The sequence below is a fragment of the Arachis hypogaea genome, chromosome 18 (genome assembly GCF_003086295.3).
Source record: "Arachis hypogaea cultivar Tifrunner chromosome 18, arahy.Tifrunner.gnm2.J5K5, whole genome shotgun sequence".
NCBI classification, from domain to species: domain Eukaryota; kingdom Viridiplantae; phylum Streptophyta; class Magnoliopsida; order Fabales; family Fabaceae; genus Arachis; species Arachis hypogaea.
The window spans coordinates 4,397,017-4,423,957 of record NC_092053.1 but is presented as its reverse complement, the minus strand read 5'-3'; the positions used below and the strand labels follow the sequence as shown (position 1 = coordinate 4,423,957).

Here is a 26,941-nt window from a genome sequence, read left to right as displayed (position 1 = left end):
GCTGTGAATCCCTTTTACCTTAAATTCAACTATTTGTATACATTATAAATGACATTTCTGAGAGTAACATTCAAACATAAATAACATTATTTTGTTTTGTAAACTACGATCCAGTATTTGGATTTGAATCGAAGTACTACTCAAGCTGGTGTCATAGTCTCAGAACCTTTGAAAATGATGTAACTTCTCCCGTACTAATGAGCAAAAGTCTAATCACTTACATTTAGGTAAACAAGAAAATTAGCAACACCCATAAAATGTTGGACAAAATTAGTAAAACCTACTCTTAAATGCAAGTTTGTCCAAATATGAGTGGTTACTTGTTAGAATTCCGCAAGAAACTTCCACATGCACAACTCAATCCTGTGAAAAATATAAAAGTAACTTGCTGAAGAATCAGATTCTCCTGATGTAGCTCGATTATATAACATGAATAACAAGTATAGATAACCACCATGGAGTCCAGGGGGAACCTAGAAAACCTAATAAATGATCTATAATAGATCCTTTTTCCTAATGTGATCTGCAAGCCTCAACGAGTAAGGCTTCTGGCTTCAAACACAACCTTTTTCATTTCCTCCACTTGCAGAGACTCAATCTCTGATCTGAAACGGTATTTGCAATGTTGGTCAGGGAATTCCACATGCAGGAGTAGAAAAGACCATTCGCAAGAACAATGCAAGATGATCGAACTGGCAGACTTGCTGACAAGGAATACTAAGAAATGACATACATTTAAAAAAAAAAAGGGAAAAAAATGGAAAGAAAAATGCGGAGAGAGCAAATGACATGCCAAACTGCTCTTAAATTTTCACATATATTGGGCTGCTGGTGCTAATTAACCCGACCAATTGTTGCGTTTAACAGGACAAAATGGGGGTAGAGAAGGAAAATGGAAGGGATGATTTAACATCACTCATTATAAGATGAGAAGCAAATTCTAGATCAGCACAAAACTATGACAAGTTGGCTACATTCCCATGGATGCTGAATTCTATATATTTCAAATTTTCAGCTGCTCCAAGATTTGTGCTGTCCGTGATTCTGCTAATGCGTTCTCAAACTTGGCATCCGTCTCTTTAATTTTAGGTGGCAGTTTTTCTTCTTTAACCGGGGTAAGGGGGTTTTGCTTCTGAACAGGAGCAGGTTCATCTTTACTTATTGGTGGAGCAGCATATACTGGAATAGCTTGCCTAATAGTGACCGGAGGAGCAAGTTGTACAGTAGAAGCCCTTATAACCTGCTGGGGCACTGTGCCGGGTGGTGGAAGAGGTGGTGCAGCATAGACAGGTACTACTGACCGTATATTCACTGCAGGAGCAATTCCATGGCATGATGATCTCATATGTCGAAGGGGAACATATGGTGCTGCTCCTGCTGCAGGGAACTTTATGGGACGGGCAACTCGGCTTTCTAGTGCAGAAGATTGTGGTGGTAACAGGGAACTGTCACTAGCTGTTAAAGGATGCCTGCTTCGAGGTCCTTCATTTGCGGTTGCCAATGAGGGCTTATTTCGAGGTGCTGTCTTTAGGCAAATTAGGGGAAGGATCTTTGATGTAGTTGCAGGTAGAGGTTGTGGACTGGATGCCCTGGGATGTTGAATATGAAATTTCTTTTGGAACGGCATTAAAGCATTTGGATTTGACACTGCCATTTTTTCCTTCTGGCGGTAGTTCAGTAAAGCCCGTGCTATTGTGATCTGTTCAAGTTCATCATTGATCTCTGGTTCATTCGAAGAGCTTGCAGTTTCTTTTGCCACTGGTGAGGAAAAAAAATATTGCTAGTTAAAATTCAATTATTTACATAGATTTTTTAATCTTTTGGTTAAAAAAGGGGTAAACGAAAAGGAGGTGAAATAAACTATCTGGCATGTAATATTATGTCTATCAGAGAATTTTAATCTGGAATGGTGAAAGAAAAGTACTACCACACCAGGTTTGGGAAGGTGGCAGCATGCTCTTTTGTTATTGCTGGCTGGCAAGTTTACAATGTGTTGAAGAACAAAGGATTTACCACATATCTTACAATAATGAGAATAAAGGAAACAGGCCAGGTTGGTTATTGCCCCTGTTCCATTTTGTAGTCTACATAAAATAATATTATACATCCAGGACATATGAATGTAAAAAGCGCCATATTCCCATGAAAGCAATTAATTTTTCAGACAAAAGCAATCCAGCCACTTACATTGTTTAAGAGATGACCAAGCCGCCATTGCTGCATTTTTCTCAGCTTGTTTCTTATTCTTGGCTGGTTCACCAGTGAATGTAATTCCAGCCAATTCTACCATCCCAGTAAAAACAGGTAGATGTCCTAAGCCTGACCTGTATGTTGTGTACAGAGGCAATGGTGCCCCTACCCTTTGTGCAATTTCCTGTAAGAGGTTCTTGTATACTCCAGTTTCATCCTGAAAGTCGGATGTTCATAAGTACATGGACAGAAATAATACTAAGGGTGCAACTAAGCCATTCAATGCAATGTGGATCTGCAGACATATTAACAACGATAATAAAGGCCAATAAAAGAAATACTTCAAAGGGAAATTCCACATCAATTTGATAACAAAAGCCATTCAACTTGCGTAATAATTTAATTGAGAATGTTGTTGATAGATGAATGTATACATTGGAGAAAACATGCTACACTGTACCACATTACCACACTCATGGTTCCAACATATTCCACTTTAAAAGACATGCAAAGGTGAAAGGTCAAAGGCTCCAAACAAATAAGAGAACACAGCAGATGTTACAGAGAATGTTCTTGGTTATTTAACACCAGAAAAAGAGCACCTAGAAATACCAACAGTCTAGACAAAATTACAAGCACTAGAAAGTTACAGCAGGTGAACTAGTTGCATGATAGAAGTTAGAACAGAGCAGCACAAAGTTAAGTCCTTTTTTCCAGAAACAGATTATTGTCTTGAACAATGTAGGCTAACAACACCGATCATCCTTTATGAAGGAAAACTAATAGTATTAACAGCAAGGTGCAACCAATATCCCCAGCCTTCCTTTAGAAATAGTAACGACTTGTAGTGTCATGGTTCACTGTCAAACTGTAATGCTAGTATATTAATAATTTATTGAAATAAAAAGGGAGGCAATTACATCAGACCATCAGTCAACCAAGAACACATAATTAGCACAACGATCGTAGAATCATGGATGATATTAACAACGCTCAACTTAAAATAAGTGTACTACTGTAGTTTCCCTAGGGTATTACTGTTAGCAATTTTACAAGATAAGCACCTTAAATTTCTCAAGGATCACCCTGAGTCGGCATATTTACCATCTAAAATAGCTCTGATGAATTGGGAGCCGTTTACAATATTCAATCAACAGTAAATGACTGGACTTATCCAAAACATAGAATCACTAAATATCCATATTCAAATGTAATTGACTTAACAAAATTGGCTTGCATTTCTAGTAAATTGAGTTAGTTGAGCCGGCAGTTTGCACTCTTAGCGACAACAGTTCCCTGAGATGACTAGATTCTCACTAAAGGATACAAGAAGTCCTCACATCTAGAGTAGAAAAACTACTGAAATTCAAAACCTAAGTTTGTCAGTAATGTTTGACTTTCACATCGAAACACCACTAGTTGAGAACTAGAATCCCAATCCTGTTCCCACAATCTCTTGCCACTAAGGTCAACTAATCCAAAAAAAAAGAAAAATTTCTTTCACTACCCACACACAACGACCAGACCAAGTTCAAGTACAAGGGCATTCCAGTAATTCCACAACAACCGACCCTGGTAAGCTCCGGAACGCTCACGGCGAACACCACTAGCTTCACATTATCCAGGTTCATCACACATTCGCAACTTGCATTTATTTATTTTCTCCTCAAAACCCTAAATCTCTACACTAATGAAGTTAAAGACAGTAAGTAAGAACGAAGCGACAGTGAAGAAGGAGAAGAACTCACGAGGATCTTAGCGGCGAGGGAGTGAGAGGGGCCACGGTGAGAGAGGGAGTTGAGTGCGACCTCGGCGGCGGAGTGCTCAGCCTGGCGTAGCGTTGAGCAGTAGTGAGGGCTCTCGAAGGTCTCGCCGTTAAAGTTCACCGTCGCCTTGAACCTCGGAGCGTGATCGGGACCTTCCCGAATGCACGTGTACGACGGCAGGTTGAAGCAACTCCGCTGCGCCAGCTCCTGCAGCTGGTTCTTGTACATTTTTCTTCTCTATTTTTCTCCGGTGGAAATGGCCGCCGGAGATAGATCCCGATCGGGTCGTAATCGGAGCTTTGTCGCCGGAAAATTTTGTCTCCGGCGAGAAAGAATGGGGTTTTAGGGTTTGTTTTGATGCAGAAATGAGAGAAAAGGGCAGAGAGAAAGTGAAATTGTGCAGAAAAGTGAGAAAGGGAAAGGGAAGTAGAAGGAAAAACAAAAAAAAAGAAGGTAATTATTATTATTTCCATTATTTATTATTATTATTATTATTATTATTATTATTATTATTATTATATTGAGGAAGTTATTTATTGTTCTTTGTTGGTTCTAGGTCAACACAAGGTTTAATAATTTTTTCCTGAAATATTTAATTGTAATTATGATCTACAACAGTTGTGTTTACTTTGGTGTTTTGTTGTTTTCTGAGTAGTGTTGTGATTGACCTTTTCTTAATCTATTTGCTAATGTGTTTTATACAAAATCTTAGTAATATTTAACTAAGCCACCTATTAGTGGCCTAATTACACCTTCAACTCCCAGGTAATAACTAAGTAAGTATTGTCTAGACGACAAACTAGACTTTGGCAACTTACATTTTGTTCTTGTTTGCATTTGTTTAAGTTCAACTTTCAAAGTACAAGAATAATAGTGTGGAAAAATGTACGAAGCCTATGAGGAGATCCATCTTTGTGTGGTAATCCATTCAGGAATTTCAATTTTATTTTAAAATTTATGAACTAGGATTTTGACTTTGTTTTGCTTACCAATCATGCAAGTTAATTAGGAAAGGAAAAAAGAAATTGCTATATTCATGGTAAATAACTAAATATTAATTATTGTAATAATTAATAAATATTAAATAAAATAAATTTTGATTTTTTGTTTGTCTCTCTAACCCTAATAGACTAATAGTCTATAATAAATCACCTCACCTAACATTAATGAGAAATTTTTTTTTTCTAAATTTATAATCTCATTCTATCTAAAATTCAGTCATATTGGCTTGATGAAATATCCTCTTAAAAGAAATTGCAAACACATTGAAAAATTAAAAAGAAATCTGACATCCCTAGTTATATATTACCTTCCTCTGATTTACTGTCACAGCTTTATTAAAATGAGGATATTGTTTTTACATTAAAACAAAGGAATTTTAATTTACATGAAAAATTCAAGTAGCTAGGCCTAATAAATGATATTCAGTCTTAAATCGCGAGTCAGACAAACGTGTAACCTACTTTTATATTTACGCTACACAAAATTCAACACAGGTTTTAATTAAAAATAATAACAATAATAAAGAGAGAGCTTCATAGTTCACAGTCATACGATTGGAAAATTAAAAAAAATGACGACCTATCATAACATAAATGAAGCAGGCGGAATCTAATTTTGTTTGCATTAATTCCCGAAACCTATGCTTCTCTGCCTAATGGCATGTTCATGTGCTACGATAGCTATCTGTCTAGTAAAGAATTCAGTATAAGTATTATTCAATATCCAATATATCACAATTCGGTGAAAGACACCTAAAAATTTTGCATATTTAATCATCTGGACCACGTGTCTATTATTATCTATATATATTCATTTCACCTAGTCCCGCTGGTGGCTCCAATAATCAATATAATCCAAGTTTGTAACGTGAAATGGAGATTTATTTTTTTGAGAGTAGTAAACCATGCTAGTCCTTACTCCTTAGTCCTTACAATATGACAAATTGTAATTCAAGTTCCTTTACATGACTTTTCTAAACTAACAACAAAAGTGAAATTGTGAATGTAAGATCTTCAATGCTGACGTTGACTCTATTTGTGCTGACCTAGTTATGGGATTAATCTTATAGTGCAAAGAAATGACACACTACATAGCACTGAAGTGGGGAGGTCAAAATTGTAAAACAGTAACGAAGGAACTTTGCATAATGGTGCGTATAAATGCAAAGTTAAGAAGCCACTGAACCAGGGACGAACCCTATAACATATCACGTGATAGGAATTAGATTTAATAAATATGGTTTTTTAATTTTATTCAGTTTGCATATCCACATTGAAGAACCCAAAAGCCCATTGAGGAACTTGCCATAATGCATATCCACGTACTCTTTTTCAGTCTAGCAATGAGATGAGGTGCCAAGGGGGAGTGGGATGGTATTATGGAAATTTTGAGGGTTTGAAAGCCCATAGGAATAGGATTTATTATTATGCAGAAAGTGGGAAGCAAAAACTTTCATTCTCCAAAATCGGTGAAGTTCGACTCGGGGAAAAGTATATCGAAGTGATCATAAAAGTTTTTTTTTTTCCCTTTTTTCCAGGGTACGTCATAAAAGGGGTTTAATGGAGCTTTTTGACAAATTGAAGCCACCGAATTCACAGTGAAGATGACCAACGTAATGAATGGAGGTGTTTCGGGGGAAAGAGAGTTTGAGTTTCTTATTTATTGGTTTTTTCCCACCCAACTATATTTAACACACCTTGTCCTTATTGACATCATGCATTAAATGAGAACCATGTATTCATGTGCCATTACTAGCTACTGACATTGTTTTCATGCATATAAAATTAAAAAATAATAAAATACAATATAGTGTTATAAATTCATAATCTTGTTCTTCTACTACTACTACTCGTATTGTAGCTTTCAAAGATCCAAATAACATTGTGCTATTGAAGGTGGGAAGAAAAAAACAAATGTATGCAGTATGCCATTGCATATGGACAATGGCATGTGAAATCATCTTGACGGATTAAGATGCCTTTCCATCTTGTATAACATATGGGAAATAAGCAGGAAAAAGGCATGGAGAAAATCAAAACGATACCAATTGAAAGTACTTCATGAATTATGTTCTCCACGGCCATGTTATGTGAACAAGTTGAGCTAGTTATTGTCTTGCTTTCACTGTAAAGGAAATTGACTTCTTATGGCGAAGCTCATACTGCAAAACCATATGCATATGCTACATATTTTCTGAATATAGACCAACTATAAAGGCAATATTTTTCTTTTCTTTTCCACCCCAATGATTCCAATTTACCCATTTCCAAATTCTCACCATCCCATAAATTCTTGTATACATAATAAGCACAAAATATAATACGCTCATTCAACATATGATGACAGGTCTACCCAGAAAAAAATGATGATACCCATGTTGAACCAACCCCATCAAATTAACATTTAGTTGGAATATTACTTATTTGCCAGCATCTTTAAGAATTTAACAGGCCCAATCCAAGCCCATTAAAACAGCAAGGGTCTCTGCGAGTGCAATCCCTAGCTTAAAGTTAATTCTCCCCACATTTATGAAATTCTTTTAGTGGATGCATTTACTCTTTAGATGTAATACAAAACTAAAATAAATATACTGCACATTACACACAAGCATGCCCCGTCTGACGGATGATATATAAAAGGGATCAGAATAAAATACTCATCGCTTGTACAAACTAAAAATTGATACAAAGGTGCTATGAATGGAACCGGAACAAAATTGTATTGAATATAACCTTATTTGTGAGATAGTTCCCCAAAAATAATCTACTAGAATCAATAGTCTATCTATATGCTATACAACTAACAGACTTTGTAGTGACTTAACAACCAAACTGCGGTACTGTGGCAAGTAATGAGCAAGCTGTTGGTTCCCCCAAAACAAGAGTGCCATATTAATGCAGGCACAGGAATCATCATTTCAGCAACACCTTTAGTTCATATACTCTTAACAGCTGATGATGACGACTTAAGAAACATTTTGGGAGTGGGCGTGACACTTGACAAACTGATGAATAATGATTTTACATTTGAGTTTCTAAACGAAGATAGAAAAAAAGAATAAACTCGCAAGATATTATGTAAAATAAACTTACTCGTACATCTTTACAGTATTTCATAGGAAGTCACCATGAAAAGGGGCTAGCTCCTAGCAAAAATATTTCATTTTCAACATCTTTTACCCATTGACAAACCCTATTGCAAGTCTTTATTGCCAAGGCCTGCATATAATCATTGGGAAAATAATCAGAATTTATCCACAGTAGTACAACATAAAGAGGATTTGTAAAGTTTTTACCATTCATCCAAGACCAGGAGTTATTTGAATACCTCCAAATTCAACAAGTTTGTAATGTGAGAAAGGAAGAGTAAACCGCTTTTTTATCAATAAATTTAATTGCAAATGGATCCAAATGAACCAAGAATAATTCTCACTTTACAAATTTCATTTGAGAGGATTCAAACTCCCCTATAAAACCCTTTTCCATCAAAACAAAATACTGATTTTTTTCTTATCTTCAGAATCTAAACCAACTAAAGCAACTGTAACAGTAAAAGTAAGCCAATGAATGAAATCACAGTAATATACAGAACTGCTAGATTTCAAAATTGTGAAAATTTTATATTAGATCTTTCATTGGATGTTAGTCATTAACTTACACCTGTATAATGATATACGACATAAAAAAATGGAAGATTAGAAATACAATTTGAGAAATATTGTAAGCAAAAATGGTACCTTGTCTGCAAGGGGATCAAATGCAGCGTAAAGCTCAAAATCCTGTGTTACCCAACACAGCAGAACTGCCAAATGAAATTCATCTGATTAATTTGATCAGAGTTCAATGTAGATTGTATATGCAAAGGTATTTTACAACTCAGCCACAAAACATGAACAACACAAAGTCTTCTACCACTAGGTTGGCTCAGATATTTGAATGGATAAATGCCATAAACCATATTTGCAGATAACCCAAAGTTTTCTGTCTGTCTCTACCTATAATTATTATGCTATCATCTATTTGGCATACTCTTCTTTGAACTTATGCAGATCTTATTGTCACGTGACAGAATCTCCTAAAGAAAAATTCTACCATTTGTTCCATCATCAGTTCTGTCCCAAAACTCTCTAGTGCATTTCCTACCAAAATGTTATATTCTTCAGATATACCACTAAATAGGGTTTAGTTTTGACTAGCAAAGTTGGTTTATCGCAGCATATTGTGTAAATTTGCTTGTCGTTTTACTGGCACAAAGATCTAAACACACCTCACAATAAACAATGGGCCTGGCACACAAAGAATCAGTCTCTCCAAAATATTTCAGATACAAACCAACACTAAATAAGATATACATGACATGCATCCACATCTGAGATGTACTATAACTATCTAGAATCAACAAATGAAATTAATTACCATAGTTTTCATCCCTTCTAAACTGAGTTTTGTTAGGGCCAATTCCTTTATCATGCATTGAAGAAAAAATCTTCTGATAAGCTCTATATAGCCTGCAGAAACAAATGAAATCAGGTATGCTTCCCAGAAGAACACAGTGATGGAAGCTTAAGAAACAAGCAAGTTGTCATAACATTTTTACCTTTTCTGCTGCTGAGGAGTGTTCACTGGTGATGAGAAATCTGAAGATACGTATTGATCCAGAAATATACTTCGGTATATGAAATGCCACAAACCAGCAGCACCACCAGTGCCAGAACCCGGTTCCCTCGATCTATAAGGAGAATCTGTTGGAAGCCCGGGATAGCCCAAATGAGATGATGATCCAGAATGAGGAGGTAAGGGTGGCAGATCTTCAACACGCATTCCACCATCTAGCAAGGATCTCTGAACTTCACTAAGGACATTGGACTTCAACAGGACGGTTTCGATACGAATCCTATGAATTGGCAGGTAACTTCTAAACCATGCAAGAAAAATAACCTCTACAGAAAGACCTAAAATATCTTCATTTTTAACCATTGTTTATTTACCTCTTTACTTTTTAAATTCTTTTTTAAAAAAAGTCCAAGAATAACAGTGATCAGGATATTAAACTATTATATACCTGCAATCCTTGAGATGGTAAAAAGCATCTGAACGAGTGGTCAGCAACATCAAGTATGTATCATCCTGCCACATATAAAGATAGCTTTGTTATTTATGAGCTGAACAACTATATACGCCAAATGTGCCAATTGTCTATGCAATCATTTCTCACTCACGTCAAAATAATGGATGTAAGCATACAAAAATGCCAGAGGATTGTATCTTGGCAAGCAAACAGGTGAAAATGATTCAGATGTCCTGCATAATTATAGCCCGAGAGAGAGGGTAAGAAACTGAACAACAGTACGAAAAATAAAAGAAATCCAAAGTCCAAACAATTTGTTAATGAAGGACAGATGACAAAGACTGCCACAAACAACATGGCGATGTTATCTGAAAGATAAAAAGACATTCTACTTGCCTAAAGGATTCTGTTGACATAACGAAGTTGACCAGCAGTAGCATATCATCTGGATGAAGTGTGGCTTTCTGTGCACCAACTAGACTGATTACCTGCATTTAATATACAATGGTTATTTTATTATTTTATGTCAGTTCATAACAAGACAATTTATGTACAGGGTTAAACCTTGTGCCTGCACATTAGTATTGCAAACAGAACACCTGAATCCACAACATCCTGCAAGATAGCACCAGCAGCTTGCCTTGTTGCATATGTAAGGGGCAGACAGGTATAAGCATGAAGAAATGTAGCCGGATTCCTGATTCAAAAAGACAAAAAGCAATGTTTAAAAAAAGATATTTAGAAATCACAAATAATCTCCATCTTACCAAATCAACCCACCAAAATAAAACAATAAAATAAAAAAAGGGTCTCTCCTTTTTTTTTTTCCTTGTTGTAGGGGGTGGGTTAGGGGAAGGGGCATACCCAAAAGAAAGACTATACAAAAACACCTAAAGTAGCCCCATACTAGATGAGATTTTACTATTTCGCCTTTAATATAACCCAACTAGTTCATAGTTGAGATACAAACCAATTAAAAGAATGAATTAGTGAAGAGAAGACGGTGTCTGTTCCACCAAGCAAGGGTGTCATATCAAACTTTGGATTCCTCTCAAAACATCTGTTTATTGACTTTGTCAGTATAACAATCACCTGCAATATGTATCAACGACATGTATCATATGACTGCAACAACAAAACTAGTCCATTTACTTACTACAAAGATGCCTTAATAAATTATGATGATTAGAAGCAGCAAAAGCAGGCCTATTCAGTAAAATAAATGAATCCATGAACATTTTGTATACAAGTGTCAACTCAATCATACCTGGCCATAGATAAGCTCCAACTGCCCTCTTAACGACTCATAAGGCTCTTCTGTGCAGCTAATGCAAACTAAGTAAATAGGCCCTTTCACAAGAAAAACCACCTGCAACATAGCTCCAAAATAAGATTAGCAACACCAAGGATTGTAGCCATGAAGACCTGAGATTAAAAAAAAAAAAAAAGAAACACTCTTTCTCCTAAGCAATACTTAAGCGCAAAACATAAGCGCAAAACATAAGATGGCAGTTCAGAACCAAAAGCTAGAGCAAACAGCCAATAAGTCCAATTAAAACTTTCTAGTTTCTAAGCAACGATAAAATGTCATTTTGCATAACAATATTATCATGGCTCCAAGTGCTAGTTTGTAACGAAGCAATGTGCAAAGAAAACTGTATATCCATGAACAAAGACGTTTAAGAGAGAAAAGCATGTGATCAGACCTGATGATTTCCGGCCCTCACCAATTTGACACGGTCACCCCTGAAAATAGAAAATGGAAATGTTTGCATGGTCCCTCTCAAATCATTCAAATACATAATATCTCCGCAAGTAGATACTATTAGGTAATATTTAACCAGAACAAAGACATCACAGTACCCATTTTCCACAAATGAAATGATAGCTTGCAACGTTGCTGAAAACCCAGCAAGCTTGTGTTCATCCCCATACCTGGAATGAAAGGAACACGGTGCAAAACAATAAATAGAGGAGCGGATGGGGAAATGAATCTTAAGGGAGAAATTCTAGAAAGATATATAGACGAGTATAGTATTGACAGAATAAACACTAACCTAGAGTATATAGGTTTGCCAGAATGACTGAGAACAAAGAAATGCTTCTTCCTTTTCCTCCATGAAATGGAAGCATCATCCTGCACTTTATTTATTAATCAAGCATAATATGATATCACATGCATCCTTAAGTTAAATGTCTGCCAAGCAAATTTAACACGCTTAACCGGAATTTATAACAAAACTAACGCTTATTTAATTACATTTTCTTCTCTATCAACTAAATTCAAAATGTAAATCATCATAGACCCGAGAACGACAAAAATTTACATGGAATCAAATTCGTGAACGAAGAAATCGACGATGAAATGTATACCTCATCGGCATTCCTTTTCCCAGGGAGCGAAGTTGGAGGAGGGAGGGGATCATCGTGGATGCTGAGCTCCTCAATTTCGTGGTGAGTTAGGTCATCGGCAGCGGAGATGCTGGTGGCGCTGCTGCTGCCTCTTTCCCCGGCGTAACCGCTGCTGCTAGGGCTGGCAGGTTCGGAGGAGCCGCGAATCACAACCTCGTGCGACTGCGAGGGTTTTGGAGGTTCAGAAGAAGCGGATCCGTGAACGACGCCGTTTGGTTCGGAGGGTTCAGCGTCGAAGAGGGAGTACGAGAGAGGAGGCAACTGGAGGTGGATGGGAGGGTCAGGGTCGTTATCAGAGCTAGCAGAACTCGAATTGGATTGAATTTCCGGCGAAGGTGAAGTGATCTCACTCATTGCAAATTGCAGATTCGATTCTGAGTAGATTGGAGCGAGAATTTCGATATTTTGGAATCGGATGTAAAAGAAGTTACGGCTGTGTTGTTGGCTTCGTGATTCGGCTTCTCATGGCAACGTGCTGGGTTCAGTGTTTGTAGCTTTGTGTTTGGCTGACACTGTAAACAGTTGATTCTCTTCTTCAGTGTTGGAGTCAGCTCAGGACCCAAACGATGTTCTGGCCCAATAGATTTTTGTCCTGATAATCTGGCCTGCTTATTTCTGTTGCCAAAAAGCCCAATACATTCTGAGCTGTTTGCATTATTATTGATTACGAGTTTTAATTGGTCTTATTTTCTCTTACCTTATATAGTATGTGATATTTTGTATTTACTATCTTATTCTTATACATAGTAAAAATATATTGTTTTTCCTGCTACATGAAGTGTAAAATTACATGAGATGTTCAATAGTTATTTAGCAATAAAAAAATGTACATCAACTTGACTTACGATACAAGTTACAAAATAAATACATAAAACATTACTCATTACTTGAAGCTTTGACATAAATAATAATAATACATAATTTTATCAGATTGATTAGACAACTCATAATCCTAGATCTTTATTCCACAATATGGAATAAACAAACCCATGTTTCAAATCCGGTTGCAACTGTATGGAGACCAACAAATATACTATTGGAAAAATTTCAAGTGTCATATGCAAGATGCTACATTGTTAGTAGTTGTGTTGTGGCAGGAATGACTAGGAGAGTTGAGATTATGGTAGCTACAATTGCTTCCGATGCTTTGCTTTAGATCCGTTCAAGGTCAATAATGGAAGCGACCACCTCGTGTTTTAAGTTACTTTATCCAGCTCTGTGTAAAGCTGGTTGACCAAAATCAAATCATGTAATGGGCCTTCAGGCCCAGTCAATGTAGCTCACAGTCTTTGACCGTAACAGCCTGCGTTTGATTCTTGCTATCAGTTGTGTAATTTTTTGAGTCAATATGCTTCATCAGATTTCAACTCCTCCAGCGATTTCTATTTATAATTTAAAAAGTATAAGACTACAAAACCTGAAATGGCACATCCTGATAACATTCATTGAACAAAGAAGTTACATAACCAAAGAAGTATCATTCCGTTCAGTCAACCAAAATTATTAACGAAAGATAGTGTTTCTTAGTAGCTATGAAGTTGTTGTCCTGATGCCAAAAATATCAGTTTAATACTGTTCTTATGATGTTGACATTACCCAATTCACCACACCATCTTGTCCATGTATTAAATATTAATTTTATCTAGTTCTCGCTTCTTAGACCCTTTCTTTATTTTAAATTTTTGGACAGGTCTTAGACTATGACTATTGCTGATAAATTTAATCTATCCCAAATATCCTTGTTCTAAAGAAACTTCACCAATCTTATACAATTTCTTGTCACATTTTATACCCTATTTGACAGTCACCTATCAACTTAGTCAGTCACTAATTATGCAGTTGGCCCCCCACATCGAAATTGAACCCAAAGGACTTCTCGATAAAAAGACCAACTCACAATCTCTATCCTTTAATTTTTGCTTATACGTGCTTTATTCTTATTGCATTTTCCCAATACTAATACTACTTTTATCAAAGCCACTCTCTAGTCTCTAGTACAATTTCACATTTGAAAATTGAAATTAGCATTCATTGGTATTGTTGTCAAAGTTGATAAAATTGGAATAAACCATTAGAGTAATCACCACTCATTCATATATAAAAATAACATTAATCCTGATCAAAAGATGGATGATCTGTATTGCACTTGCATCTCAAATAACTAGTTTACTTTATAGCAGGTTGCATCTCACACAATCCTCGTTGTGAATATATGATATATTATAACTAATGTCCACTATTTAAACAAAAATAATAATTTGACAACTAATATGGGTACTTTTAAATTTTGATATATGTTTTTTTTTTTTCCGATATCCTCTTCGACCAAAATTAATCCGTCAGTCCCTAATCAAGGAGTTGCTATATACACAAAATTGAATTGGAACTTTAGACACTTATTTAAATGGAATAATGATCTGTCCGATAAACTAATCCAATTTAGTTTTGATATATGTTTTATATTCTATGAATTGTCGGACACAGGCTCATAGGCTTAGCTTTTTAGCCTCCAACGTCCAACCTAAACCCAACCACATTAGAACCCAAACCCCACCAATCATTGAACTACTGCTACTACCATGGCCCCACCATTTCCACCGTTTTAGATTTTGATTTTAGTACGAATGCGAAATGCTGAATCAAATGAAACTTAACCACATAAAATTGATTTGTAAAAAATAAAAAATAGAAATCTAGTAGTGCAGGAAAAAGAACCATAGAAATCAGAACAAAAGCTCCTAAAGCAAAATTAATTGAAAATTAAAATATCAGATATCCGTTTAACAAATTGAACCTCATTTCCATTTCCTCTCATACATGTAAACTCATCATCTAAAAACCAAAAAAAAAAAAAAAAAAAGTAAAAAATGGAAAAGCTAACAAACCTGCCAATTTGTAGAACTCTCTGTCAAAGAAAAATGAAACAAAAAATTTGAAAGAAGAAAAAAGGAAAAGAAAAGAAAATTTTCCGCGAGTGGTGGTTTACCGTTTACCAAATTATATGGTCCTGTTCTCGAAGTCAACTCGGGGCGTGATCGGGTTTAGTCCTCAAACCCGGTTTTGGCCCAAATTGCGTTTCGGACCCTACTGAGATCACGGCCTTTGAGAGTTCTACCGATTCCTTCGTGCACCGAAAACGAAGCCATCCTCGTCCTCGCCAGAAACTCATGCGGCGGAACCCTAGCTTCGCAACCGTCGTCGGTCTCAGCATCGTCGTCTTCCTCAACCTCCCTCCTCCGATTCTCCCTGTACTCTTGCCCAAGGATCTTCGACCAGTCCGGCACGTTCATCGGCACCGACGCCGGTCGACCACCGGAGTACGACGACGCAGACGATGACTTGCTCTTGCTGGACAGTCTGGATGATGCGCGAACGGTTTTGCGAAACTCGGGCGAGTTGGCTCGGGCCGAGTTACTGTAAAGGTCTGACTCGTCGAACTCGAAGGCGGAATCGGTGAAAGTGTCCCTGTCAATGGAAGAAGGGAGGAAGCGGTAGCTTGACCTAGCAATGTGGCCTTTACCTGTCGCCATGTCAAACCTTTTTTTTTTCCGATTCTGATCAAATTAAGAGGGTTTTATTTTGGCTGGGTTTTCAGTTTTCAGCGGTGAGAGCGAAGAGGTTCTTCTTCTTCTTTGATTTCTTCGGTGCGGGTCTTAACTCTGTTTCGGTTCCTTGGGAAGTGCTTTTATAAAGCTTCGTTTGCTTTTTTGGAAAAGAAAAAAAATGAAAAAGAAAAAAGAAAAAGAAAGTGATTAATGAATGGAGTTAAGAAAAGAAAGAGAGAGAGAGAAAGAGAAAGTTAGGTCGCATTTACATTAGCGTTGTGGATAAGGCATTCTTCTGAGTAGCTGAAGCTGTAACTAAGCTACTGGATTGGTGTGTGCTAAATTACCAACAGGCCCTCACATTTGGGGTAGTTTGTTTTCGGTAAGAGAATTTCCAGGTCAATGCAATTTACAATTTACTCGCTCATTCTTTTTTTTCTTTTTTCTTTCTAAAAATAAAAATCTTATGACCGTGTTTGTTTACAGAGAAGACAGATTATTGAGACAGACAAAGAAATATAAAATTATGTTTGATAGATAAAATATAAATAAAAATGATGTATTTATATTAAATTAGTATATTTTGTATCTATTTTAATAGAAAAAATAAAAAAATATTAACAAAAAATGTCATTTATTTTTTTATTATTTTTGTTTATTTTTTATTATTATATTTTTTGTTTCAAATTTTTTAATAAAAAAATAAAAATAAATTAAACTTTCATAATTTATTTTAATTTATTATTAAACAAAATATAAAAATATAAAATTTTGTGTTTTATTATTTATATCTTATTTTTAATGTCTTATTTTATACTATTTTCAAAAACAAATATAACCTAATTGACTCAATATTTTTTCTTTCACAATATTGATCTTTTACATAGTTTTATACAATTTTTCCTTGACTTATTATAAAATAAATAGAAGTGGTTACTTATAAAAATATTAGACAGCCAACTACTTTTTAATTAAATCCAATCAAATTATATATTTTCATATGCATTATGCACACTTTTTTTTCAATAAAAAATAACAAAAATTTATTGTTAATATGATAATTACATAATTGGCTATTTGGCATCAGGTATAGTTAATAATATCCAATATATGATATCTATAAGATTAAAGAGATAATAATTTAAAATTTATTGAATTTAATTTAATATTTATAATTTTATATATAATATTTATAATTATATATTTATTATATTTAATATTATTTAATTATTTTGACAATAATTAAGTATTTATGTAAAATAAAATAAATAATAATTAAAAATATAAAATAAAATAGTTTTAATATTTTTATCTCCTAAATATTTTTCATATGATATATCGTACAATCATGTAAGATGAAAAACATGTTCTGCCATTTCATTTGTAGCTAGCAACTTGAGTTCATTGTTCTTAATTAACATATAAAGCTTCACTTGTACAATTAATAATTATCGGCCATCTTGCAACCGTGTCCTAATTTTGATTCCGATTCTCATAATAATAAGAATTATATAACATATGTAAACTTTAATGTGACATGCCCACCTAATACATATAGTAATTAAAGTTTAAAGTATCTAACCCACTCTAAATTTAGGCGCCTCACAAATTGAGTTGCAATAAATAAAGCAAGTGTGGGAATATATATTAGTATTGTAAACGATTTCCTAATTCCTAAAGCCTAAATATATAATGGCATAGATGTCCACTAACATTTTACTTTTGGTGATTTTTTTTAGTACTGTTAGGAAGCTAATGGCCTAAGTGTACAATAGACTAAATTTTTGATCCAGGAGTAAAATAAACATCTCATTCGGATATCATGGATAATAAACATCTCATGTCATAAAACCACTCATTCCAAAAATTTAAGCTGGTTTTGAGATTCACCAAGAATTAAACTTTTGACCTTTCGAATCTGCAACTCTAATACCATCTCATGAAACCACTCATCCCAAAATATAACCTCACAGAACAATATAACACTAAGTGTGTGTGGTTCAAGTATTACTTTGTTACAAAGATTCCATTCCCATGGGAATTAAAAATATCCAAGGAGAATATGGGAATTGAAATGATGGTATTTTGATTCTTTGGAATCAAACTTGCTTAGGAATAGTTTTTTAAACTTTGAACCAAATATGAGAATATGATATTCTCATCTTAAAATTCCTAGGAATTATTTATGATTCCTCCGACCACACACACCCTAATTGTCATATTTCTAATACTTCCTAAACCTCCATTATACACATTGTACGTTTAGGTCATTAGCTCCCTATATATATTTTTTTTTTAAATTGCAAGTAAGTGCACTCAGAGTGTCTCGCCTAGCTCGCCGCCCAACAAAAAAAAAACCTCTAAAATTATTATAATATTAGAGTTAAATATAATTGAACTACATTAACAACATATTTAACAAAATAGAAGAGGACTAAGAGTAATGTAATCTAAGTATGGAGAAAAATAGTATGAGAAGTACGCCATTATTATATAATATCACTTATGTAATTTATTCAATTTAAAACTGTTACAGATCCTATTTCATGTATAATCATGTTGAAGTATATATGTTTGGTCTACTATATCAATAAAAGTTCATCCAATATGTTGAAATCTTAATTTACCTCCCTTAAAAAGTCAATGGTAATAAACTAATCTTTTGGGTTCCGGATGGGAGTAACACATTTAAATTAATGATTTAATTTGCAAACTATCAAACTGTTTTATCTCCCTCTCTTGCTCCTTTTAAGTCCTCAGGTGTGCACTTTAATTAATACTGGGGATATATTATATTGCTGTTTAGTTAATGCATATTGTTATGTAGCCTTTATTTTTCGCGCCATAAAGTTGCAACAGCATGCTATTATATATTAAGGTTTTCTGATATAATATGTGAGGTATTAAAGTTACCCATATAGCCAACATTCCAACAACAACCAGAATTTTGTATTTAATTCATTTTCAAGGCACTAAAACTACATAGGGTAAGGCAAATTAAACAGATATTTCTTCAAATTAAGTTATATTACACGGCATATTATTAATTAGCAAAAATATATATACTACATAATTTTTAAATTATTTAAGAGTTATTTAATATAATATGATCTAGATATGATTATATATTCTATAAATTTTAGTAATTAATTTGTTCTTTAATTAGGTCTTAATAATATAAAAGTTCGCAACCAAGTGTTTTTTATTTAATGTCTTGGAATACTCCCTCAAAACTCAAGGATATTAGTCTACAGCCAAAATTAATGTCCATGTGCGTGTATAGAAGTGTTCAAAAATATAAATTTAAACCAAACCAAATTGAAATTACATCAAACCATTTAAAATTAACTAGTTTTTTAAATTTAAAAGCCAAACAAAACTACATTTATAATGTAAACTAGTTCGTTAAAAATTAGTTTTGTATGATTAGAATTGATTTTGGTTCTGCTTTAGGCTCTTCTCTTTGTTCTCATTCCAAGACCAATCTCGAGTGATTCGACGATGGCTAATCATATGAGTAATGATCAGTAAAATTTTTACTGGAGTCTAATCTCCCTCTTATTTTCTCAGATATTGTATGTCAAATAAGATTATAAAAACTATTTTTTTTATGCTACAAAATGAATTTTAAAATTAAAATTGTTTTTCTTTCTGTATACTCGCTAAAAACAAATTTATGTAAAAGAAGTGGGTTTGCTATCTGTTATAAGACGTACCTAAAACAAACTATAAGTAATTTGGGCTTTCGTGAAAGAAGTTGGAGGTAATAATAAGAGTGTTGAGAGTACTTTCATGTCAATTTTGAGATAATAGTTGCGAGCTAAGTTAGTAAAAATTTAAACAGATTTATGATAATTGAAATTGAAAAATACCTAAGTGTGATGGGATAATTCATAATTATAGAGAATGGTGATGATTTGGTCATCATTTACTGAATTTTTTTTTCTGAAAATAGTAAGTGATTTTTTCTCTTATTGCGTGAGAAGTTAGCCCACTTTATATGGATGTCTTCATGTGGTTTTTAACAAAGTAATGGAAAAGGAGAAGTAATGACTTGCTCTCCAAATTAGGTCGAGCTCAAGTTTGCAGTATCCGTATTTTGAGTAGGTCGATTATCTCAATCGGGTAGTTTTTAGAATTATCTCCTTTAGTCTGCACATATTTTATTGGACTCATTTGAGAACAGTGACGAATCTAGAATTTTTTTTATAGTGAGAGTAAAATATACATAATATAATAATAATTTTTATAATTGTACTATAGTGTTGTAAAATATAATAACTTAAAATCCTTGGTCGTTGTCGTGGATCTGCTATAAGACTTTCTACTTCAAATTATAAAAACATCCTTTTATTAGAAGAGGTAGATAAATTGTTTTAAGATCCAATCTCCAACAATAATATTCTTTTGAAATATTTATCCATTACTAAAAAAATAAATTTATAAACCTAAGTTAATTGATTAATAAAAATAATTCATAATTTCATACAAATTTAAAAGTACAATATAAAATTATAAATACAAAACATAAACCAAACAATCAAAAAAATACATAATAATCTAATATCAAATTAAGAATGTAAATAATAAAAAAAGCAAGAATGTAGATGCTGTAGTACCCCTAAGGTACCAAGGTGCAAGCCACCAATTGATTGCAATGAACCTAAAAAATGATTACCCCACATTATTTCTCATCTCATAGCATCTTCTAATAAGAAGACTCACTCTACAAGTCATTTAAATTAATTTTCAGCTGTAACAAAGAGTAATAACCTAATTCAGTTATACGTTAATACACACAAATATAAGTCATTTAATTATTCAAACAACAACAAAAAATAATATCACAATTTATACAATCTTTGTCAAAATCAAATAATTCTTATTACTAAATAATATAAAATCAAATTTTACTAAATAATATGCCAAATCCAAGCAATGAAGCAAGCAGAGAAGTGAATGTACTAACTATCAACTACTAAGAGTGAAGAGTCCAAGACTCTATAAGGCAGCAACCAGTAGTCAACAACGGTGGGACGCTGTTACATACCCTGAGGAGAATGCTGAGTCAGCAGTGCAGGCAGCTAAAAAAGGGAAGATAATAATCCCTTTACCTTGTCATTATTCTAGACGAAATAATAAAGGAAAGGGAGGAATAACTGATTTAAATAACTGATTTATTTTAGAAAGCAATAACTGATTGAATCAGTTAGAGGAGAATCAGAGACTGCATGATTTTAGGAGGCAATAACTGATTGAATCAATCAGAGGAGAATCAGAAAACTGCATGATTGTGAAGATTTCGATTAGAGAGAGGGTGAGGCAATAAAAGAAGGAACGAAATAGGTATTAAGGCAGCAAAAGATTTGGAAAGGCCTAGGCTAGGAGAGAAGAGGACTCTCGAAATTTCTCTGTTATCATTTTTCTATTCTATTGTAATTTCTGCATTTCCATTCAATAAATTCCAGCTGAGAGAAGTTTGCTTATACGGTAACCTGTTCAGTTTGTTTTTTGTTTTACCGAGTGCTGTGGGGAGCATTCTGTTGGTTCTGTGTATGGTGTCCACGCGAGCTGCCATGGAGTCAAGGTTGGAGGCGGTGGAGAAACGGATTGAAGAATTACAGGAAGCTCAACAACGATCCTTGGAGGCATTCTCAGCAAATATGTTGAGACAAATGAGGGAGTTGCTACCTCAACAGCACCAAGGTAGAGGCGCTGGTGCCAACGACACTGGAGGAGGAAATGACGGTGGAAGGAACGAGCAAGATGACGAAGGGGTAGAAGGGAACGGTGCAGGAGACGAAGGGCAGAGGAGATTCGAACCAATTCGAGAGCTTGACTTACTGGTATTCTCGGGGGAGGATCCGAATGGCTGGTTGGTGAGAATGGAACGCTACTTCAGGGTAATCGGAGTAGTTCTGGCGCAGAGGCTGAATTTTGCAACAATGGCTTTGGAAGGGGAGGCCCTCACTTGGTTCGAATGGTGAGAAGAGCACACTCCTTTTCATACCTGGATGAGGTTCAAGCAATACCTCCTAAAGAGGTTCCAACCCGAAGCAGCTCTTAACCCAATGGCTTCGCTGTTAGAGGTGCGCCAAGTCGGAGACGTCGCATAGTACCGGAGAGATTTTGAAGCAGCGGCCAGGACACAACGAAACCTCGGGGCGGAGACTCTCATGTGTATTTTTGTGAACGGCCTTAGAAGGGAGATTCAGGCAGAACTGGACGTGGCAAGCTTTGATAATCTGCCGGCGTTGATGGATAGAGCCATGGCAATTGAGTGGAGAAATCGTGCCTGGCAGGATTCCGGAGTGAACCCGACAGGCAGAAAAGGAGAAGGAGGATCCAAAGGAGGTGGGTCGGGGGGACCCGGATCTATCAGCATGGGATTTCAAAAAAATCCTAAATGGACTCGACCCAACTTACATGAAACCAGAAGCGGAGTGAGAGTGGAATCGGGACCCAACACCAACCGAGCCCCTTCGATCACACGAGCTAGCACTAACTCGAGCTCGGTTGGGGGAGGCGGCGCGGCGTCATCCTCTGGGACCAGAGGCAGTGGAACGCGGTGACTCTTCGACGAGGAGTGGGCAGAGCGACAGCGGAAAGGCTTATGTTTCCGCTGTGGAGAGAAGTGGGGACCGACCCATGTCTGTCCTATGAAACACTACAAGATTTTGTTGATTGAAGAAGAAGAAGAAGACCACGAAGCCGAGCAGGAGGATGGGAGGTCGGAAGTGCCAGTGGAGGAACCCAAAGGAGTTGAACTGCAGTTGTCTTCCTACAGTTTTTGGGGATTGACAACACACAAAACTTTCAAGGTGAGAGGGGCGATTTTGGGTCAGGAAGTGATGGTGCTCATAGACCCTGGGGCGTCGGCAAACTTCATAGCCACCGAGGTGGTTAGGCGGCTGTCCCTGCCAGTGAAAAGAGTACGAGAATTTTGAGTAGATGTAGGGAATGGTGCCATAGAAAGGGGACATGAGGGCTGTGAGGAACTATAGGTGACTATTCAAGGAATTCCAATTATTCAGAGTCTTTTTGTGATGAAACTGGGCTGTTCAGAGGTCGTTTTGGGAGCAGGATGACTGGCCAGCTTGGGAAAATTTATGGGGGATTATAATGAATTAACGTTGAGCTGGAAGCAAGGAGATAAGAAATTCCATTTGCAGGGAGATCCTTCACTAAGCAGAAGTAAGGCCTCTTGGAAGACTACCTTGCAAGCACTAAAGAATCAAGAAGAAGGTTTTGTCATCACCCCTGTCCTGGCATCCACTGAAACCCAACCTGCAGAACCCTTTTCTGGAGATGTTGAGCAATTTCTGCAATCTTTTGGGGACTTATTTAGCACACTAGAGGGCCTACCTCCCAAGAGAGAACAAGATCATGCTATAATCTTGAAGGAAGGATCATCAATTCCTCACATTAGGCCATACCATTATCCCCATTACCAGAAGACCGAGATTGAGAAAATAGTAGAGGAGATGTTGAGCTCGGGAATAATTAGGCTCAGCAACAGCCCGTTCTCGAGTACAGTCATTTTAGTCAAGAAGAAGGATGGAGGTTGGCGGTTTTGCATAGACTACAGGGCCTTGAACCGGATCACGGTGGCTGACAAGTTTCCCATTCTGATAATAGAAGAGTTGTTGGATGAGGTGGGAGAAGCAAGGGTGTTTTCGAAGCTTGACCTTAAATTGGGATACCACCAGATTCGCATGCGGGAAGAGGACATTCCCAAGACAGCATTCCGAACTCATGAGGGCCATTATGAGTTCATGGTGATGTCCTTTGGACTTACCAACGCCCTTTTCACTTTTCAGGCACTCATGAACTAGGTACTGAGGCCTTTCCTAAGGAAATTTATTCTGGTATTTTTTGACAATATTCTTGTTTATAGTAGCAGTTTAGAGGATCATTGGGATCACTTGTGACAAATATTCAAGGTCCTCCAGAGTCATAAACTCTTCCTCAACAAGAAGAAGTGCAAATTCGCCCAAGAGAAGATTGATTACTTAGGGCATGTGATTTCCAACAAAGGGGTGGCTGCAGACCCTCAGAAAATACAAGACATGGTAGATTGGCCTATTCCGAAGGACTTAAAAGGGTTGCATGGTTTTTTGGGGCTGATCGGATACTACTGCCGGTTTGTGAAGAACTACGGGGCCATAGCCTGGCCTCTCACGCAGCTGTTGAAGAAAGACTGTTTCCGATGGGGAAGTGACGTGCAAGCAGCCTTTGAACAATTGAAGAAGGCCATGGTGACCGTGCCGGTATTAGCCATTCCATCTTTTTCCAAGCCATTTGCTTTATAGACCGATGCTTCTGGAAAAGGAATTGAGGCGGTGCTGTTACAAGAGGGCAGACCCATAGCATTTATGAGCCAGAAACTCTCAGAGAGGGCCCAAGCCAAATCCGCTTATGAGAGGGAGCTGATGGCCATCGTGTTGGCCATCCAAAGGTGGAGACATTACCTCTTAGGACAGCGATTCACGGTTTACATGGATAAAAAAAGCTTCAAATTTTTGCTTGATCAGAGGATTGGTGGAGAAGAACAGCAAAAATGGATAACTAAGCTGCTCGGGTACGACTTTAAGATCAAATACAAGGCGGGAAGTGATAATCGAGTGGCTGATGCACTCTCCAGAAACTTTCAGTTTGCAGCAGTTTCAGTAGTGTTCACGGCAAATTGTGAAGGCACAGAGAAAGAAGTCCAGCAAGATCCCAAGCTACAAGGGATTATCCAAGACTTGATTCAGGGGAGAGAAACAGCAGTTGGGTATGAATGGCGCAATGGGAGGCTGCTGTACCATGGCCGGTCAGTCATTTCGAAGCATTCCAAATGGATTCCTAAATTCCTCCAAGAATTCCATGATTCGAAGATAGGAGGGCATTCCGGGTTCTTTAGAACGTACAAGAGGATATCAGGAGTTTTGTTTTAGGAAGGAATGAAGGGGACTATCATGTAATATGGGAAGCAATGTGAGGTGTGCCAGAGGAACAAACACTCCACTTTATCACCAGCCGGCCTGTTGCAACCACTTCCAATTCTGACCAATGTTTGGTCGGATATTTCCAAGGATTTCATTGGTGGGCTTCCGAAAGCTGCCGGGAAAGACACCATCTTTGTGGTGGTGGATAGATTGACCAAATATGCACATTTTCCCCCTTTCTCACCCATACACAGCCAATGAAGTGGCTGAGCTGTTCATGAAGGAGGTTGTGAGGCTTCATGGTTTCCCAAGTTCCATTATTTCCGACCGAGATAGACTCCTCATGAGTGCTTTATGGTCTGAAATTTTTAAGGCAGCAGGCACAGCGCTAAAAATGAGTTCGGCCCATCACCCGCAAACTGATGGTCAAAGTGAAATGGTGAACAAGTGCGTGGAGACCTATCTTCGATGCTTCACAGGTTCTAAACCAACGCAGTGGCCTCGCTGGTTGAGTTGGGCTGAATATTGGTTAATACCAATTATCATGTCTCCATCAAAATGACTCCATTTAAGGCACTCTACGGGAGAGAACCTCCCGTGCTGTTGAGAGGAGGGGGAGAGGCTGCGGTTGAGGAAGTTAGAGTTCTAATGGGGGAACGCAATCAGATGCTGGACGAGCTGCGGTTCCAGCTAGAAAGGGAGCAGAACCAGATGAAAACATATGCAGATCGTAAGAGGCAAGAAGTGTTTTTTGAACCAGGAGAACATGTATATCTCAAGCTGCAACCCTACCGGATGAAGACACTGGCCCGAAGAGTAAACCAACAGCTGAGTGCTAGATTCTATGGTCCCTATGAAATTCTAGAGAAAATTGGACAAGTTGCTTATAAGCTGAAGCTTCTCCCCAATGCAAGAGTGCATCCAGTTTTTCATGTCTCCTTGTTGAAGAAATGTGTAAACCCCAGCACTTAGGTTCAGCCCCTACCAACAGCCTTGATTGAGGAGTATGTACTGCAAGCAGAACCTGAAGATGTATTGGCTGTTAGAAAGAATGTTGATGGGAACCTGGAGGTTTTGATCAAGTGAAAGGACCTCCCTGAATTTGAAAATTCTTGGGAGGCAGCAAGAGAAATCCAGGCCAGTTTTCCCTCCTTTCACCTTGAGGACAAGGTGATGCTTCAAGGGGAGGCTATTGTTACATACCCTGAGGAGAATGTTGAGTCAGCAGTGTAGGCAGCTAAAAAAGGGAAGATAATAATCCTTTTACCTTATCATTATTCTAGACGAAATAATAAAGGAAATGGAGGAATAACTGATTTAAATAACTGATTTATTTTAGGAAGCAATAATTGATTGAATCAGTTAGAGGAGAATCAGGGACTACATGATTTTAGGAGGCAATAACTGATTGAATCAATCAGAGGAGAATCAGGAAACTGCATGATTGTGAAGATTTCGATTAGAGAGAGGGTGAGGCAATAAAAGAAGGAACAGAATAGGTATTGAGGCAGGAAAAGATTTGGAAAGGCCTAGGCTAGAAGAGAAGAGGACTCTCGAAATTCCTCTGTTATCATTTTTCTATTCTATTGTAATTTCTGCATTTCCATTCAATAAATTCCAGTTGAGAGTAGTTTGCCTATAGGGTAACCTGTTCAGTTTATTTTTTGTTTTACCGAGTGCTGTGGGGAGCATTCTATTGGTACCAGTTTTAACAGATGCCCCCAACAGGCAGCAGGGACGAAGAGACTTGAGAGGCTGAAGACTGAAGAGGTGCCCGGTGCCTGAAGTGACTGGAAACCAAAGTTCTGAGAACAGGACCAGTCATCGAACCGTTCTAGTCGCTGGTTCACTTGTTTATTTGTCGAATCGGTCCAACCGTAAATCAACCATAAAAATTGTTTTAAAATAAAATAATAAACAAATTATAAATAAACATCCTAAAATATAATTATAATCTAATATAAATCTTAAAATATTTTTCAAATTTAAAACACTACATAAAACATCATCAACCAAAGTTATATGATCT

General features: G+C 36.5%; 3 protein-coding genes across 4 annotated transcripts; all 3 read right to left on the bottom strand.

Annotated features, from left to right (window-relative positions):
- Positions 1-297: 297 nt before the first annotated feature.
- LOC112771054 (double-stranded RNA-binding protein 2) lies at positions 298-5,900 on the bottom strand. Its single transcript, XM_025815631.3, has 3 exons — positions 3,939-5,900; positions 2,188-2,407; positions 298-1,758 (listed from the first exon to the last, which is right to left on the bottom strand). Exons 1-3 carry the CDS (start codon positions 4,182-4,184, stop codon positions 1,004-1,006), a joined length of 1,221 nt encoding a protein of 406 aa, XP_025671416.1. The 5' UTR covers positions 4,185-5,900; the 3' UTR covers positions 298-1,003.
- Positions 5,901-7,555: 1,655 nt separating this feature from the next.
- LOC112771052 (vacuolar fusion protein MON1 homolog) lies at positions 7,556-13,178 on the bottom strand. Of its 2 annotated transcripts, none has more exons than XM_025815629.3 (15): positions 12,399-13,178; positions 12,083-12,162; positions 11,889-11,960; positions 11,732-11,771; positions 11,293-11,394; positions 10,996-11,117; positions 10,590-10,722; positions 10,422-10,513; positions 10,177-10,258; positions 10,020-10,084; positions 9,555-9,851; positions 9,374-9,465; positions 8,695-8,759; positions 8,051-8,176; positions 7,556-7,962 (listed from the first exon to the last, which is right to left on the bottom strand). In XM_025815629.3, exons 1-14 carry the CDS (start codon positions 12,789-12,791, stop codon positions 8,081-8,083), a joined length of 1,731 nt encoding a protein of 576 aa, XP_025671414.1. In that variant the 5' UTR covers positions 12,792-13,178; the 3' UTR covers positions 7,556-7,962; positions 8,051-8,080. The 2 variants fall into 2 exon arrangements, with proteins under 2 accessions (XP_025671414.1, XP_072082009.1); XM_072225908.1 differs by having other exon boundaries at positions 8,057-8,176.
- Positions 13,179-15,160: 1,982 nt separating this feature from the next.
- LOC112771053 (protein S40-4) lies at positions 15,161-15,967 on the bottom strand. Its single transcript, XM_025815630.3, has one exon. It carries the CDS (start codon positions 15,965-15,967, stop codon positions 15,479-15,481), a length of 489 nt encoding a protein of 162 aa, XP_025671415.1. The 3' UTR covers positions 15,161-15,478.
- Positions 15,968-26,941: the final 10,974 nt, after the last annotated feature.